The sequence below is a fragment of the Podarcis bocagei genome (genome assembly GCF_964188305.1).
Source record: "Podarcis bocagei genome assembly, chromosome: 6".
NCBI classification, from domain to species: domain Eukaryota; kingdom Metazoa; phylum Chordata; class Lepidosauria; order Squamata; family Lacertidae; genus Podarcis; species Podarcis bocagei.
Genome location: NC_138130.1, coordinates 87,140,784 through 87,156,908, shown reverse-complemented (window position 1 = coordinate 87,156,908; position 16,125 = coordinate 87,140,784). Strand labels below are relative to the sequence as shown.

The window sequence follows — 16,125 nt, the reverse complement described above, 5'->3', positions numbered from 1 at the left end:
CCCAAGGTAAATGTATATCTGCAAAGGCACATAGAAAGGGAATGTGCCCGTATACCCCCCAACAGATGTCTTGATAGAAGATCCACTCTTTAATCTGCCTGCCACTGAATACCAGGGAGGGCCAATTTAGCAATGTGTTCAATGTTAACAGAGATGGATGCTAAATGGTTTCAAAGGTCGCTCTCATCACAAGAGATATGGCTATTTAAGGCATGGAAAAGCAGGACCAGTGCAGCTCGGGAGCCCCACTATGGGAAAAACAGGAGCTGGGATCCTGAAAGTCTTGTAAACCTCATATCTCCGTGTGCATAAACATGTATTTTTTACAAGGAGGACCTAAGGATGCTGTTTAATAATAATGTAGAGCTGTTTTCACTATAGCTGCTGCCTGACACAGAAACAATTAACTGTGACACTTTTTATTGTTTGGTATCATTTATTTATTGGTAGGTGGCCTCTTCATCCGAAACACAGATCAGGAATATACTGCTTTTCGATTAGCAATTTTTCTTCACAACACCAGCCCCAACGCATCTGAAGCACCTTTTAATTTGGTTCCTCATGTAGACAACATTGAAACAGCAAACAGCTTCGCTGTAACAAATGCCTGTAAGTAAAAAAAAAAAGTCATTTATGTAAAGTTGCCGTCAGATGACAGTGAAATTAAGAAGAGAAAGCATAATTACATTCCTCTTCAGTTTCAAAGTCCCCGTTCCCTGAATGCATTGAAACCCTAGTTAGTTTCTATCCTTGGTGAAATCCCTTAGGCTTCCTTGTACTGACTAACTGGATATGGCATTTACTTTACCATTATTACTGTAGTTTCTTGCTTTCTGGTTTCTATGGTGATGCATTTTGTAGTTGTAAGTGTGTGTGTGTGTGTGTGTGTGTGTGTGTGTGTGTGTGTGTCTTGATCAATTTAGCAGCCTCCACAATCTCTCCTCTCTGCCAACAGGATATGGCATGCCTTGTCTATGTTTGGAAATAACCCCTAATATTTGTGATCACAAGTGCTTTCTAATGGCTAGAGCAGAAAGGCGGCTGTGAAAGCAGTGGTGTGCAGGGTAATATATTGGAGTGGCTTGACACTGCAGTTGATCTGGTGATGTCACTTGAGGCTGCCCTGCTCCTATATTCTGGGTTGTAAATGTCGCTTATCATCTCGTAATGCATACATCCTGTGGATATGTCTCCATGCATCCATACATTGGTGCCAAGTCAAGTTAGTATCTGATCTACTTGATTGCACACACCACCCCATCTGGAACTGTGCCCCTGTGTATACGCACTAGTGCATTCACCACATATTCTTTAAAAGGATGCTTTCCCCCCAGATATGATAGATTGTTGTTGTTGTTTTAAAGGCTATATCTGAAGACCCACCCACCCCCCATTTTCAGCATCCCAGCCTGCTAAAACACTGAGCAGGACATATGTGAAACTGAGAGCAGGAAGGCACGCAAATCATGCCTCTTGTTTCCATCAATTCAGCTTCAGTGGATTTGGTAGCTCTGCAGAATCAGAGCTATCTGTGTCACAGTGAAAAACCTCTTTCTTTTAAATTCAGTTATGAATCTTGAAAAATGTACGTGCATCATTTCAACTTCCAGTTCTCCCACATGCCTTCTCCCCCTCCTTTTATTGCATCGTTGGTTTGTTTGCTTTGTCCTTAAACAAGCAGTTCCAAACACTATTTCTTTCAGAGGTAGAAATGTATTGCAGAGGATTTTCTTAGTTCATACCCTTAGAGTATATACGTACAAAAAAACAACAGCTGAACTTTCTCGCATTAATATCTAATATGATATTTCACATCTAAACATCAGGATACATCTCATAAGCTTGTTCCAAAAGACAACCTGCGGGGCAGCCGTCAAGTGGAATTGGAGCGATTCTTTTAAGTTTTTCATGACCTTGGCACCTTGTTTAACAAGGAAAGCTTCAAAATCCACACAGTATGCTCTCCTCCTCCCAAGACATCTTATGCAGAATGATTTATGCTACATAAGTGGGAATTCTTATGCTATGCATTGATAGTACTGGAGGAAAGATTCCTGCCAAAGTATGCTTCATTGACAAGTGTTGCAGTCTCCTCGAGGTTTTTGCAGGCACTGGGCATGGGTTTCCCAACTCGAGTTAACACTTCATGTTTACAGATTTGGGGTACTTATATTCCAATGGATTGAGAACCTAAGTTTGCATCTTGCCCTCCGACATTGTTTTAGAGATTATGCTATACGGTACTGTGAAGCATCTTTGCATAGGATATCAAGTATTTTGTATAAGCACACGGCTAATCAAGAGATTTTAGAGGCAATTCTGATACATATGGAATCACATACACACGTATGGAAGAATGATTTTGGAAGCAGCAATTATAGTTCTCTGGATTCAACGATTAACTAGTTTTAATTTTCTGTGATGCAGGCAAAGCTCTTAAGTGATGCTATCTTTTCTCCTGGGTTCTTTCCCTCCTGCCATCTTTTAAAACAGTGTTGCTGTTCTAAACAATTTTAGTAATCGATTGGTGACAAATTATATCTCACAGAGTGGAATCTTAAGGGAAATTATGTGCATAATTTAAAGTACTCTGACAGACCATGCTCAAGCCATACTTCCAGTTGTGTCTGCATCCTAAAGTTATATACTCTGGGCATGGTGCACTTGGAGTCAAGTCTCATTTGTTTTGATGGATAATTTCAGCATGTACTCTGCCCATTCACATGGATGAAACTTCATTTAGCCGGATGGACCCTTTACAGGCAGTTGCTTTTCTTTCTTTTGTATGTGTGTTTTGAAGTTGTTGGGTTTTGTATTTTTGGAAGGGGGCAGTCAGAATTATTTCAGTGTTTGGAGAAAAACTGCTCTCTGCTAATGAAACATGGGCGAACTGACTGACAAATGAATGAACATATCACATGTCCCTTAAGCTACACATGAGCAGAATCCTGAAAAAAAAAATCAATTGTCTGATAGCTGGAGGACATTGGTTTCCATGTGATTGCATTTGCTGGGTTGACAGAAGCTTCCAAAGCACAGATGTGTGAGATGTTCTAACCTAATTAAATATATTTATGGGGAAGGGGGAATGCAGTAACTAATACTGTGGCAAGCCTGACAAAATCTGATTATTTCGGAGTGGCTTTTGTGGGGGAAATGATGGCAAAATTCAGAGCAATTCAGTTTAGAACACAAGTGTGTGTGTGTGTGTGTGTGTGTGTGTCCCAAAATGATACGGTACAAATGCCTCTCAGCTACTGGACAGAAATGAATATTCATGTGAGGTCAAGCATAAAGATCTAAGACGTGATCAGTTCGCTTTTTTCCGTTTTTCATTTCACTGCAGAGGTTACTTTTTGAAGCTGCAGTGCTTGGACCATTTTGTGGGTTAGGAACAACGAACAAGGAGCCTGAAGGAGCTGTGTCTTAAAGATGAACTAGCATAATCAGGAATGATACAGTAGATGCATGTGGAATCAACTGGATTTTCTCCCTCTCTCTCTTTGGTAGACTGCCATGATGAGCTGGCTGCTTTTCTGGCACCTTGATATTTGAATACAAACACTTACAGACTTAAATCTATTCTCTTATGTTTTGCTTTGTACAAAGCCAAAGATATGTTCTATTTGTTCTGGCTTTGTACAGGCCCCAAACCTTAAGAAACACAGGTTATTTTAGCATATAGATTCTGTTGTGGTTCAATAAAACTGACATGATTTATGTTAGTTTAGTTCTCATTTCCTCCTGTTTATGTGCTGAGCCTTCCCCCCCCCCCATATATTGCTTTCATAGTGCATATTTTCTTGCAGGTGAGAGAAAAGTGTGTTAAATGAAATTGGGCTACAGTTTATTGCTAAATATGGATTGTGCATAACTTTAATTGCTAGAGTGTTATAAAACTTAAATCCGTATCATTACAACAGGGTTCCATAGTGATTGGAATAATATATGCAGAAATATATATATTTGCAATTGCACTGTTTAAGCTCCAAATGACATTTGGTTTTTAATGGCCTGTATAGGAGTATATTTGTTCCACTTCGTGTTAGAAATAGTTTTTTTTTTATTTAAAAAAATGTAATGGACTTTACAATGCAATAACACACTTCTGCATACATATTTTTTATAAGTAATGATCTGAAGACTTCCTATTCTAGAAAATTAATTAATCTGGACAAATGTGACAAAAAAGCATGTTGACCTCCAGATGTAACCATTTCTTTTGCAACAGTCCCAGATATTCTGTTACAAAACTGCTGGTGAGAAGCAATCCTGCAGTTCCCCCGCAGAGGACAATGCAAAATTAGAAAGGATAAATCTAGAATTGTGCTGTCAACATTTTTTCTCCTTAAAATACTTTCCTTGCAGCTTGACAGTCCTAGTCCTTCCCTGGTTCATATTGGTCCATGTACATGAATTAGGCAGATGTTGATTGTTTGTGAAATCAGTAACTGTCCTTCATAATCAATGAGTTAAATTTCCGGCTTCATTGTCCCAGAACAAATAAATAGTTTGTCACCCAGTGCATAACCCAGTTGAACCAAACCAGATGGAACCAGTTTATTGCTGTTGCCCCATTCAGATGTGATGTTGGCAATCACCAAACCATGATTTGATGATCAGAGACATGTTGGGGACTTCCCTTCTCACACCTCCTCTTTAGTGTAGCCTGGTGTCTCACTTGAAAACAATGGGAATGACTTACTTAGGTCAATTGATTTAAATGGATCTACTTTGAGTACACTTAGTCAGCAATAGCCCTAAAAACAGAGAGAGGATCAACAGCTATCCATCATTAGTTAGCACCTGGGCAGCAGAATGTGGGTGCGTGCAGATCACCTGTCCATAGTTCTCTTTGCATTGTATTTTTATTTTTATTATAGTAATTATTTCCCTCCGGAGGACGCCCCGTGCTTTGCGCAGGTGTCCGCAAGCCTTGCACGCCGGGGGAAGGTCCCGCCAGGCTCGCAAGGTTTGCGGATAGCAGCCTGTTTTGGGGGCTGGGGTCGGTGGAAGCTCGGGCTTCCCCCGCCCCAGCCCCGCGGCTGGGGGGGATATTTTTTTTCTATTCATTCCCCCCCCCCAAAAAAAACCGAGGTGCGTCCTATGGGTCAGTGCGCCCTATAGGACGAAAAATACGATACATGTGTTGTAGGAAATTGACACAGTACAGTATTGTATCATATAGTGTGGTATTTTGCTGGCTTTACAGGGATAGTATCTTAGTGTTGTTGGCTGATATGCTGGTACAAGTGTTAGAGATCACTCTGTGCACCAGAGTGTTGTTTAGGTAAAAGACCTGGTGCCCTCCAGATGTTTTTGACTATTTCCCCCATAATTCCTGACCATTGGCTATGCTGGCTGGCGTTGATGGTCCTAAACATTTGGAGGGCTGGGGAAGGCTGAGATAACATGAATGTGATAAAGGTAACGTATGAATGTGACTGAAGAAACTTTTAGAAATATTAACGTAGAAGTACACTTCTCAGGAAGAAAGGACACTAAACAAAGTGTGGGAGGTGTGTATTCATTGCATTATAGTGTGTGAACCAACACAATTATTATTATTATTATTATTATTATTATTATTATTATTATTATTATTATTTATTAGTAGTAGTATACCACCCGATACCTGCAGGTCTCATAGTGTTTACCAATTTGTTTCAGCTTAACTATCTTCTGGAGGAACGTGTCATCTCGATGATGCTACACTGCTTTAAAACAGGCAATGAACAAGCAAGCTTGCAAACTTTTTAAACACTGTGTCAGGTCTTGTTGTTGTTTCAAATCTAATTTATATTAATCTACCGGATGTAAAATATGAGAGTTTGCAGTTCTTAAGTCTTCTTATTCTGGAGCTACCCCAGTTAAAATAATTGAAAATTCTGAGGCGGCATATGATCCTCAGATGCTTACAGGTGGTACTATGTCCTTCCCAATTATTGAACATTCAGCATTGTTTCCGTGATGGAAATATTTGCCTCTTTTATAGGGTAGTGTGTGTGTGTGTGTGTGTGTGTGTGTGTGTGTGTGTGTGTTGGTGAGCATGTGCACATTGAAATGGATGAGTGCATGGAGGACTTCTCAAAAACCAGAACTTATAGCTGTAGAGGTTGTATGTCGGGGCATGTGAAGCTTAAATCATTTTCTGTGTTTCTCATCTCTGTAGTTCAAATAGTAAAACTGCATCGGTTAGAAAAATATATCAAATTTGAACAGATGGAGACAAGGTTTACAATTCATTCATCTGTTTGTAATGCTGTCTCATTTTTCATCATCTTCCAACAGAGGTCTTCAGAAAACCGTCTGGTGCCTCTTTTCAGTATACAGTGTCCTTTGTTGTGGAGATTTTCCTTAATTTATTTTTTATTATGCCTTACATCCCTATAGATTTCACCTAAAGCAAGGGATGGGGTATCTGTAACCTTCTGGATGTTGCTGAATTACATGTTCCATCTTCCCTAACCATTGGACAATTCTAGGTGGGGCTGATGGGAGTTGAAGTCCTGTCAACATCTGGAGGGAGACAGGTTCCCCCACCCCTGACCGATAGGATCCAGAAATGGTTTACTATTGGAGATTGAACTGCTAAATAAGATTCCTTGCATCCCATCATTTTCCCTTGATGTTCTTAGCTTCATGGGTGATAGCCAACACCTGCATGCAAATAGTGTTTGAGTTTGCATTGTTCCACTAGCAGTTTCTGTTTCTTGTTCTTTCTTGGGGCAGCAAATTTGTATGGAGCTATATAATAAATTACTGTGATGTTAAATTACAAGATGAGGTTGAACTCTAGAGAGGTGAGATTATTGTTGCTGACATCCTCCTGGGTGTAAATAACCTTTTAAAAAAAACACCACATACTCTTTCTAAAGCCAAATAAAGGCGCAGTAGCAAATGTTTAGCAAATGTAGGGAAATGGGTGATCAGATCATCAGAGATTGAGATATATATATATATTAATGCTTCTTTCTTTATTCAAACTTGTTTGTTTCCTTGATTGCTTCCCAATTGTGTTGCACTGCCTAGTCATTGGTAAGAAAATGTTTCGTTTGCACCCTGCTGATTAGAGGAGATAGCCAAATTAATGGAGTGTGTTATGCTACATCCCTGGTTTGATGTAAACTAATTCTGCTTTGGTTTAGGGAAGGAAAGTAGTAACTGGATTCTGGTTTAAAGTATATGTAGTCACATTTTAACACGCCTACAACATTCTCTGGGTGAGACTTCCAGTAATTGTGCGACAGGACATTATATTGGCTTTATGTACTATGCCAGTTAAATCTTGTCTGTTGCCATCATTTTACAGCCTCTTTGGGCATATCTATACTGCAGACTAAAAATGGCTCAGCAGGTATTCCTCCTTCTAAATAAATCCTGGGGACAATAATTCTGCGATGGGCAGTTAGTGATCTGTGGCATGGATTTCCCAGCTCCTCCATCAAATTATACTTCACAGGACTTTAACAGGGGGAAATTCTCACATTTAGACTGGTATAAAACTAAAATAGCGTAGTGTAAATATCATAGGTACATTCATAGTGCACTGGAGTTTATTGAACAGCTGCTAAAGTGCAGAGATAACCACTATGTGACAAATGCTTTGATATCAGCAGATGGAGCTGTTCATTTATTTCTCTCTGGTACGTAAGGCATGTCAAAAGTAAAGCAACCCTGTTGGGAGAGCTTCTAACTTGTCCATGCTTATTCTGTGGGTTGAAGCTGGCTTACAATATAATGCCAATCCTGGACCACCTGGCACTGGCTGCCGATTAGTTTTCTGGGCCCAATTCAAAGTGCTGATTTTGAACTACAGTGGTACCTCGGGTTAAGCACTTAATTCGTTCCGGAGGTCCGTTCTTAACCTGAAACTGTTCTCAACCTGAAGCACCACTTTAGCTAATGGGGCCTCCTGCTGCTGCCACACCGCTGCCACGTGATTTCTGTTCTTATCCTGAAGCAAAGTTCTTAACCTGAGGTACTATTTCTGGGTTAGCGGAGTCTGTAACCTGAAGCATCTGTAACCTGACGTGTCTGTAACCCGAGGTACCACTGTATAAAGCCTTAAATGGCTCATAACTGCAATACCTCCAGGAGCGTCTCTCAGATGAACCAACCCAGACTCTGAAATCATCATCTGAAGACGTTCTTTGTGCCTTGGAGTGTGGCAACATGAGAATGGGTCTTTTCCATGATGGTTCCCCATTTGTGAAATGCTCTCCTCAGGGAGGCTAACCTGCTGCCTTTGTTGCGTATCGTTAGCCACCAGACAAAAACAGGCCTTTGGCTAATTAAGCAATCTATATGGCCTTTTCAACTAGGGGTGTGGTGTTGTTTTCGCTGGTTACTATGTTATGTATTTTTGTGTTTTTGTATTGTAAACTGCCTTGTGATCCTTGAATGAAGGGCGGTATAGAAACTAACTAACTAAATGAATGAATAAAATAAGTTAGCAAAAAGAAAAAGAAGTATTACGAAGTATTTTGCAGTTAAAATATCCAGACACCTGCACAGGCCTCAGTTAAAGTGTTTCCAGGCATCTTTTCCTTCTGACTCAGTACAGCCCTTTCATTCCACAGGTCCTTGTGCCAGAGCAACTCTCAGCATATTGTGCCTACTTGCCTCACTGAGAGAAGTGTTTGTGGGGGCTCTACAATAATATTTTCACCCTGGGCGCATCGTGCTTAGAGTTCTTTTGGCTAATTTGTGCCATCTCAGGAACGTTAGTCTCCTGTGGCATATTTTTGCCTACACAGATTAAATACAATGGATAGCTAAATAATAACAGCCGCCGCCACCAAAAATAACAATCTATATAAATAAATATAAATAGCACTAGCAACAGGTATTTAAGTAGAAACTTTGGATGAATTAAACAACCTACTGACTTTGGAATAGTTTAATTTATTTTAATATGGCTATATCTGGGTCAATATGCTGTGGATTGCAACATTTCCCTTTTAATAGTTGGCAGGGTTGCCAACTGCTGGGTGTTGGTCACAAAAAAAGAGATGCTTTTGAAGCAATGGGTTATGGAAGTAGGGAGTTTGAAATATGCTGTTTTTCTAAAAAGTCTTAGGTTCCCCCAGCTCACTAGGGAGTCAGGATTTGCAGTGGTTCATGGCATAGGGGGAGTGACAGCAGACTTCAAGTTTTGGCACACATCACCCAGCCAAAGGAGTGTGTTATGCTACATTCCTGGTTTGATGTAAGCTAAATTCTGTTTCAGTGCTGGGAAGGTTTGATTCTGGTTAGCTAACAGTAGTTTGAATGAACCCCATTCATATATCACAAGGGGAAGATACTTCAATCTCTTTGCAATTAGAGCAGGAGTGGAATTGTGAGCCCAAGGCTCATGCATGCTTATTTCAGTAACACAAGACCATGGTTTACAGTAATGCCTAAACTGGGCCAAGGTGAAATACTTTGATATTTGATAAAGGCAAGCCAGTGTTTTACTGTCTGAATCCTATTTGTGAGCCAGCCCCTTTATCCCCTCTGTGTGATTCCCTTCATGCACAATATTGCCATGAAGCAATCTCAGTGTAACTGCATTGTGAATCCAAGTGCCAAAGACTCCCCTTTCCTGTACTAGTCTCCTGCAGACTGTGGAGCTGCTTGCCAAGAGTTTGGATGATGATTTGGAAGCAGCAGGTGTCAGGAGAGGTACCAGAGAGTTGGAGAAAAGGTCTGCAGTGCTTAATAGATCTCAGGGAGCAGAGACATTCTGGAAGAAGCCTGAGCTAAACTGAGCCCTTAAAGTACCAGAAGACAACTGATTTATTCTCCAAGTCCTACCTCTCAACTGCGAGCTGGAAGTTTCTTAAAGGTACAGGGCTCCACCTTAAATTGTTGCACCATCATGCCTCCCAGTAGCTGCTTTAAACCTTCCAATGATGGAGAGAATCAGGTGCTATGGATTGCTGGTGTGCTGTGCTGTGTTGGAGAGATCTGACTTGCTGGGTTCCAAAACAGAGGTAGATGCTGAATCTTCTTTCTCAGGGTGATGCCTCCCTCAGAGTTAAGAATAACAAAACTGGCTCTGGTGCCCCAAATAATTTTGATGAAAATTTTTTGGACCTCTGTTTCTATTTTTCTAAAAGTAATCACTGCAGGGATATTAATATGCTAGAAACATGGCTGGGGGTTACTGATGTGGTAGAAAGTGAAGCTTTAGCCACAACAGTAGCAGAATCTGCCAGGGCCCACTGTCAATAATAATAATAATAATAATAATAATAATAATAATAATAATAATAATAATAATAATATATTTATACCCCGCCCAGCTGGCTGAGTTTCCCCAGCCACTCTGGGCGGCTTCCAATCAAGTATTAAAAACAATACAGCATTAAATATTAAAAACTTCCCTAAACAGGGCTGCCTTCAGATGTCTTTTAAAAAGAAGATAGCTGCTTATTTCCTTCACATCTGAAGGGAGGGCGTTCCACAGGGCGGGCGCCACTACCGAGAAGGTCCTCTGTCTGGTTCCCTGTAACCTCACTTCTCGCAATGAGGGAACCGCCAGAAGGCCCTCGGTGCTGGATCTCAGTGTCCAGGCTGAACGATGGGGGTGGAGACACTCCTTCAGGTATACATGACTGAGGCCGTTTAGGGCTTTAAAGGTCAGCACCAACACTTTGAATTGTGCTCGGAAACGAATTGGGAGCCAATGCAGATCTCTCAGGACCGGTGTTATGTGGTCCCGGCGCCCACTCCCAGTCACCAGTCTAGCTATGCCATGCAGAAAGCTTATTTTGCTATACTATACAGAAAGCTTCCATTCAGTTTTCATAGCACTGAAGAAAGATATTAAGAAATTACTGTTTGATTCCTTTCACTTAACATCTCAGATTGAGATTAATAGTGTCGATCGCTTGCTTCCTCAATTCATTTACATTCGTACATACTAGGCGCTGCACTCTTTGACCTCTAAAGTGTAAAAGAGAGTTGGTAATATCCATGAGATTCTGTGTTCCTCTTCTGACGTCTGACAGATGGAGGGAAATTGTGCACTTCTATTTTCTGCTGAAACACCTGAATGCTGATCAGTTGCTGTCTAGAAAGGATCTTTCTACTGACAGCCACTAAGGCCTCTCCATCTATTTGCTTTGCAGGCTTTCTGCTTGCTAGGATAAAGAAAAAAGTAAGACCAAAGTGGTGAAAATAATCACAGTACAGTGGTACCTCGCAAGACGAATGCCTCGTAAGACGAAAAACGCGCAAGAATTAAGAGTTTTCCATTTTTTGAGTTGTTCCGCAAGACAAATTTCCCTATGGGCCTGCTTCGCAAGACGAAACGTCTTGCGAGTTCTTGCGAGTTTGTTTCCTTTTTTTTAAAGCCGCTAATAGCCGCTAAGCCGATAATAGCCGCTAAGCCGATAATAGCCGCTAAGCCGATAATAGCCGTGCTTCGCAAGATGAAAAAACCGCAAGACGAAGAGACTCGCGGAATAGATTAATTTCGTCTTGCGAGGCACCACTGTATATTCAAAGCTGCCTTATACTGAATCAGACCATCTAGACTACTGCAGTGTGCTCTGACAAGCAACAGCCCTTCCAGGTTTTAGCCAGAGTTCTTGTTTTCCAGTTCTTACTGCCTGAAATCAGTTTGACTGGATTTACCAGGAAATTAGCCAGGAGTGTTATGTATGCAAAACGTTTGCTCTATCACTAAGCTATGGAACACCTCAGTAGCAAGCTAGCAATAGTGCTGTATACATAAACATAAATGCCATCATATAGCACAAGCATATGCAAACCCATTCAAATTATTCCTGGATTGGAATGATTTGTTCAGAACAATTTTCGCAGATATTTTTTTTTTTTTGCAATTGCTCTATTCAGAGCACCAACCAGCTTTTAAAAATCATTTGTGTTGGCATTGATCATTGGACCCCCTTCAATGCTGGGGTCCACATCATGCTGGGCTTTTTGTTGCTGATCAGGTTGTGTGTTTGTGTGTGTGCGCGCGCACACACTTAACAATACATCTTGAATCTTGTTGCTTGTTTGGAATACTCATGTGCACCAGTGAATAGGCAATTTTAGTTTGGCTCCATGAAAATTGCAAATATTTTTGTATCCCTAACTTGAGAGTTACTTTAAGCACACTTAGGAGTTTGCATAAATCCATGGGTGTTTTGATTTGTTTCTTAAGACAAGAAACCACTGCATGCCATATCACAAACTGTTATTGGAAATTATCATAAAGTTCAAAAGCAGTTTGCTGTGCAAAGTGGATGACAGCTTTTCAAGCAACACAATTGCAAAACTCCACTGGGAATGAGGAAACAAGCTACTTTGCAATCTACAATCCAGAAAAACTGCACAACAAAATAGCTATGTGAAAGAAGGAATAGAATAAATTATAGAAGTATATGAGAGCCGAAGACATATTCCTGCCACGTAGAAAAAAAAAATGCATACATGTATGCAAATGTATGTAATATCTGCAAAAGAAGAGCATTAAGTATCATGGATTCTATGTATCTTAAATATGAGATTTTCACCTATTTGACTTGCAAGATAAACATAGAATATCATCAAAATGTGGAGTTATCTATGGCCTGTTATATACACCTTCTTTTTCTGTGCTGGTGGCATTGCCTGCTCATGGCAACCGAATCACTCACTTGTTGCAAGCTGAAGCTTGATGGGGCTACACTCCCACTGAAGTAGTGGGTAGGTAGTTTGGGGGGTACTCCTGGATCCACTGTGGTCACTTGAGGCTCAAGTGGCTTCGGTGACACAGAGTGTGTTCCATCAGCTTCAGCTGTTGGTCCAGCTACACCCTATCTGGACAGGGATAGCCTAACTTCTGTTGTCTTTGTTCAGGTAACCTCTAGGTTAATTGCTGCAATATACATGGGGCTGCCTCTGAAGGTGGTTCAGAAACTTCAGCTGGTGCAGAATTGGGTGGTGAGGGTGCTCACTGGGTCAAGATGTTTGAGTATATAACACCAGTCCTGGCCCAACTGCACTGGCTGTCCAATTCAAAGTGCTGATTTTGTCCTATAAAACATTTAAATGGTTCAGAACCACAATACCTCAAGGAGTGCTTCTTCCCACATGAATGGACCCTGAGATCACCCTCTGAGGCCCTTCTTTGTGTGCCTCCTCCAAGAGAGGTCTGGAGGACGGCAACACAAGAACAGGACTTTTCTGCTGTGGCTCCCCATTTGTGGAATGCTCTCCTCAGGCTCCATGAACCAGGCCTTTGGCTGATCAAACAATCTACGGCTGTGTGTCAGCAGAGTGGGGTGGGCTATTGGCTTGTTTCTTGTTTGGTTATGCATTTTGTGCCCTTATTTTGTATTTTTATGTTGTGAACCGCCTTGTGATCCAGTGCAGTGTAGTGGTTAAGAGCGGTGGACTCATAATCTGGTGAACTGGGTTCACTTCTCCGCTCCTCCATATGCAGCTACTGGGTGACCTTGGGCTAGTCACACTTCTCTGAAGTCTCTGAGCCCCACTCACCTCACAGAGTGTTTGTTGTGGGGGAGGAAGGGAAAGGAGAATGTTAGCTGCTTTGAGACTCCTTCGGGTAGTGATAAAGCAGGATATCAAATCCAAACTCTTCTTCTTCGGATGTAGGGTGGTATACAAAGTTAATGAATGGATGAAATAAAGGAATTAATTTTTGAATGCTACCACAAACCTCCTAAATAGGCTGGTCTGCCTTGTTTGCTGTAGGTGACAGTAGGTCATAATTTTGTGTTTCCGATATGCTCTGAAATGGGAGTGGAAAAACCATCTTGGGTCATACATTTGTTCGTCATAGTGTTGAGGTGGAGAAGAATGAATGGATTCTGATGCTACTGGATGCTACTCTTGTTTGTGCACATGAGCAGTGGCTAGAGCAGCAATCAGGGAGAAAGGGAATACATTCATACCTTGGAAGTTGAACGGAATCAGTTCCGGAAGTCCATTCGATTTCCAAAACATTTGGAAACCAAAGTGTGGCATCTGATTGCCTGCAGAAAGCCCCGCTGGACATTTGGCTTCCAAAAACCATTCAAAAACCGGAGCACTCACTTCCGGGTTTCAATCGTTAGGGAGCCGATTTGTTTGGGAGCCAAGGCGTTCGAGATCCAAGGTACAACTGTATCGTCAATGGCAATTTACTTGTGAAGCCTCTCTCCTATGTTACTCTTCAAAGCTTGGGGAAATACATTCTCTCCCCCCGCAAACACACAAAGTTAGCAAAAATATGGTCATTCTCTATTTGTAAATTTGTGTTTAGTATTGACATTGTTCAATTCAAAGCATTTCCTGACTCCTAGAGGAAAAAACCCTAAATGGAACAATAAAATTGAGCCACAGCCTGCTACTGTGGATGACTAGTGATTAAAAGTAACTGTCCACCATTTTTATTTTTATTTTTTAAAAAAACCATTTTATTTGATTTTTAAATATGGGAGGCCATTAGCATGGGAGATATTCTCACTATATATATATGGTATGTTTCCTTACAAGGGAAATCTATGTTACAGCAGTGCATTCTTCTCTCGATGGCACATATAGTTCCCATTAGCTCTAATGCAAGTTAAGTGTTTGCACCATGAGTTATAGCCCAAAGGATTAGCTATTAAAATGTTGGTTTATTAAGCAGTGCAGTAAAGAGGTTGCACTGCTTTCCCTCTGAGTCTTTTGCTAAGAAAGTATTGTCGGAGGACTGTTAGGATTTATTGATGTGGTAAGCAAGTGGTTTGTATCTAGTTCAATATTCTCCACCGGGACCCTTTTCCTGCCAAAAAAAATGTTTTGCACAATTAATTAAAATTAAGAAAGTTAAACTTGCATCTACCTTTGATTACAGAACAAATGCTTTCTCAGAAGATTGTCTCTGTTAATTGCAAATGTACCACCAATTAACTACCTTTAAAATCTACAGTGGAACAAACAAACAAATCCCATAATTAACTGATTCGATAGTTTCCTTTGAGATAACTTCGTAAAGGTATTTCAAGTCATGTGTGTTTATTCAGGAGTGAGTTGCTGTGCTGGGACTTTGGGCTTATTCACAATAAGTCTCAAATGGTATGTAGCCCTCTAGCACACAGATTGCCATCTGGAGCAACCTGGCTTCATCTGAAGATGGCCAAGTTTTGATATTTAATCAGCCAGTCAGAGGAATGCTCTTATGCCACTAGAACATTTAGTGACCATTTGCTGGCAATGTAGGTGAAGTTCAGTGAAGCACATATTTTGGAATTGGTCCATTGCTGCTCTTTATAAGGTGGTGGTGTCAGCTGCAACACCACCACACAACCACTGGAACTGGAGCTGTCCTGATGGCTGTGTTCCAACAACACAGTGGAGGATTTGCACATTGTTGCTCCTGTCTTTCTGTTTAATGCATATTAGTGGTCCAAAACAGTGAGAACGAAGACACCAGTCCATCACATGACTGTACCAGGGAGGGAATTCCATACACTTTGATCCTTCTTGTAAACATCTTGAACACAGGAGGGTCCTGCCTCGCAGTTTGAAATACTGGGCCATCTGTGCAAAGCATAAATACTACCACTGAGCACCATTGTGCTAGAGTCTGGGTAAACAGTAATGCATGTTTGGAAAGGAAGTGCCAAACACATTGTGAACAAGTGCGGCATCAATGGCAGAGTGTATCAGGCTGCATTCTTTGCTATGGCTCGCTTTTATTGTGTGGTGGAAACACAAAGAGATCTCTGCCAAGCAGATGACTGTGGCTTCTGCCTGTTCAGCCCTATTCACTGTTTTTAACCACTGTTAAACCACAGAGCCTAGGACTTGCTGATCAGAAGGTCGGCAGTTCGAATCCCCATGACGGGGTGAGCTCCCGTTGCTCGGTCCCTGCTCCTGCCAACCTAGCAGTTCGAAAGGATGTCAAAGTGCAAGTAGATAAATAGATACCACTCCAGTGGGAAGGTAAAGGGCATTTCCGTGTGCTGCTCTGGTTCGCCAGAAGCGGCTTAGTCATGCTGGCCACATGACCTGGAAGCTGTACGCGGGCTCCCTCGGCCAATAAAGCGAGATGAGCGCAGCAATTCCAGAGTCGGCCATGACTGGACCTAGTGGTCAGGGGTCCCTTTACCTTTACCTAAGCATCCACAAAAGGCAATTTAGTGGTGAAACAAA

At 41.3% G+C, this 16,125-nt stretch overlaps 1 protein-coding gene across 6 annotated transcripts in view; it reads left to right on the top strand.

Annotated features, from left to right (window-relative positions):
- GRIA4 (glutamate ionotropic receptor AMPA type subunit 4) overlaps positions 1–16,125 on the top strand; it is a 229,393-nt gene that overhangs the window by 1,379 nt on the left and 211,889 nt on the right. For all 6 annotated transcript variants that reach the window (XR_014008980.1, XM_081197627.1, XM_081197626.1 and 3 more), the window contains exon 2: positions 451–609. Coding sequence is in view for 5 of the 6 variants with exons in the window: in XM_081197627.1 (XP_081053753.1) it covers positions 451–609 (159 nt within the window). In the remaining variant the exon portion in view is untranslated. The remainder of the gene's footprint in view (positions 1–450; positions 610–16,125) is intronic.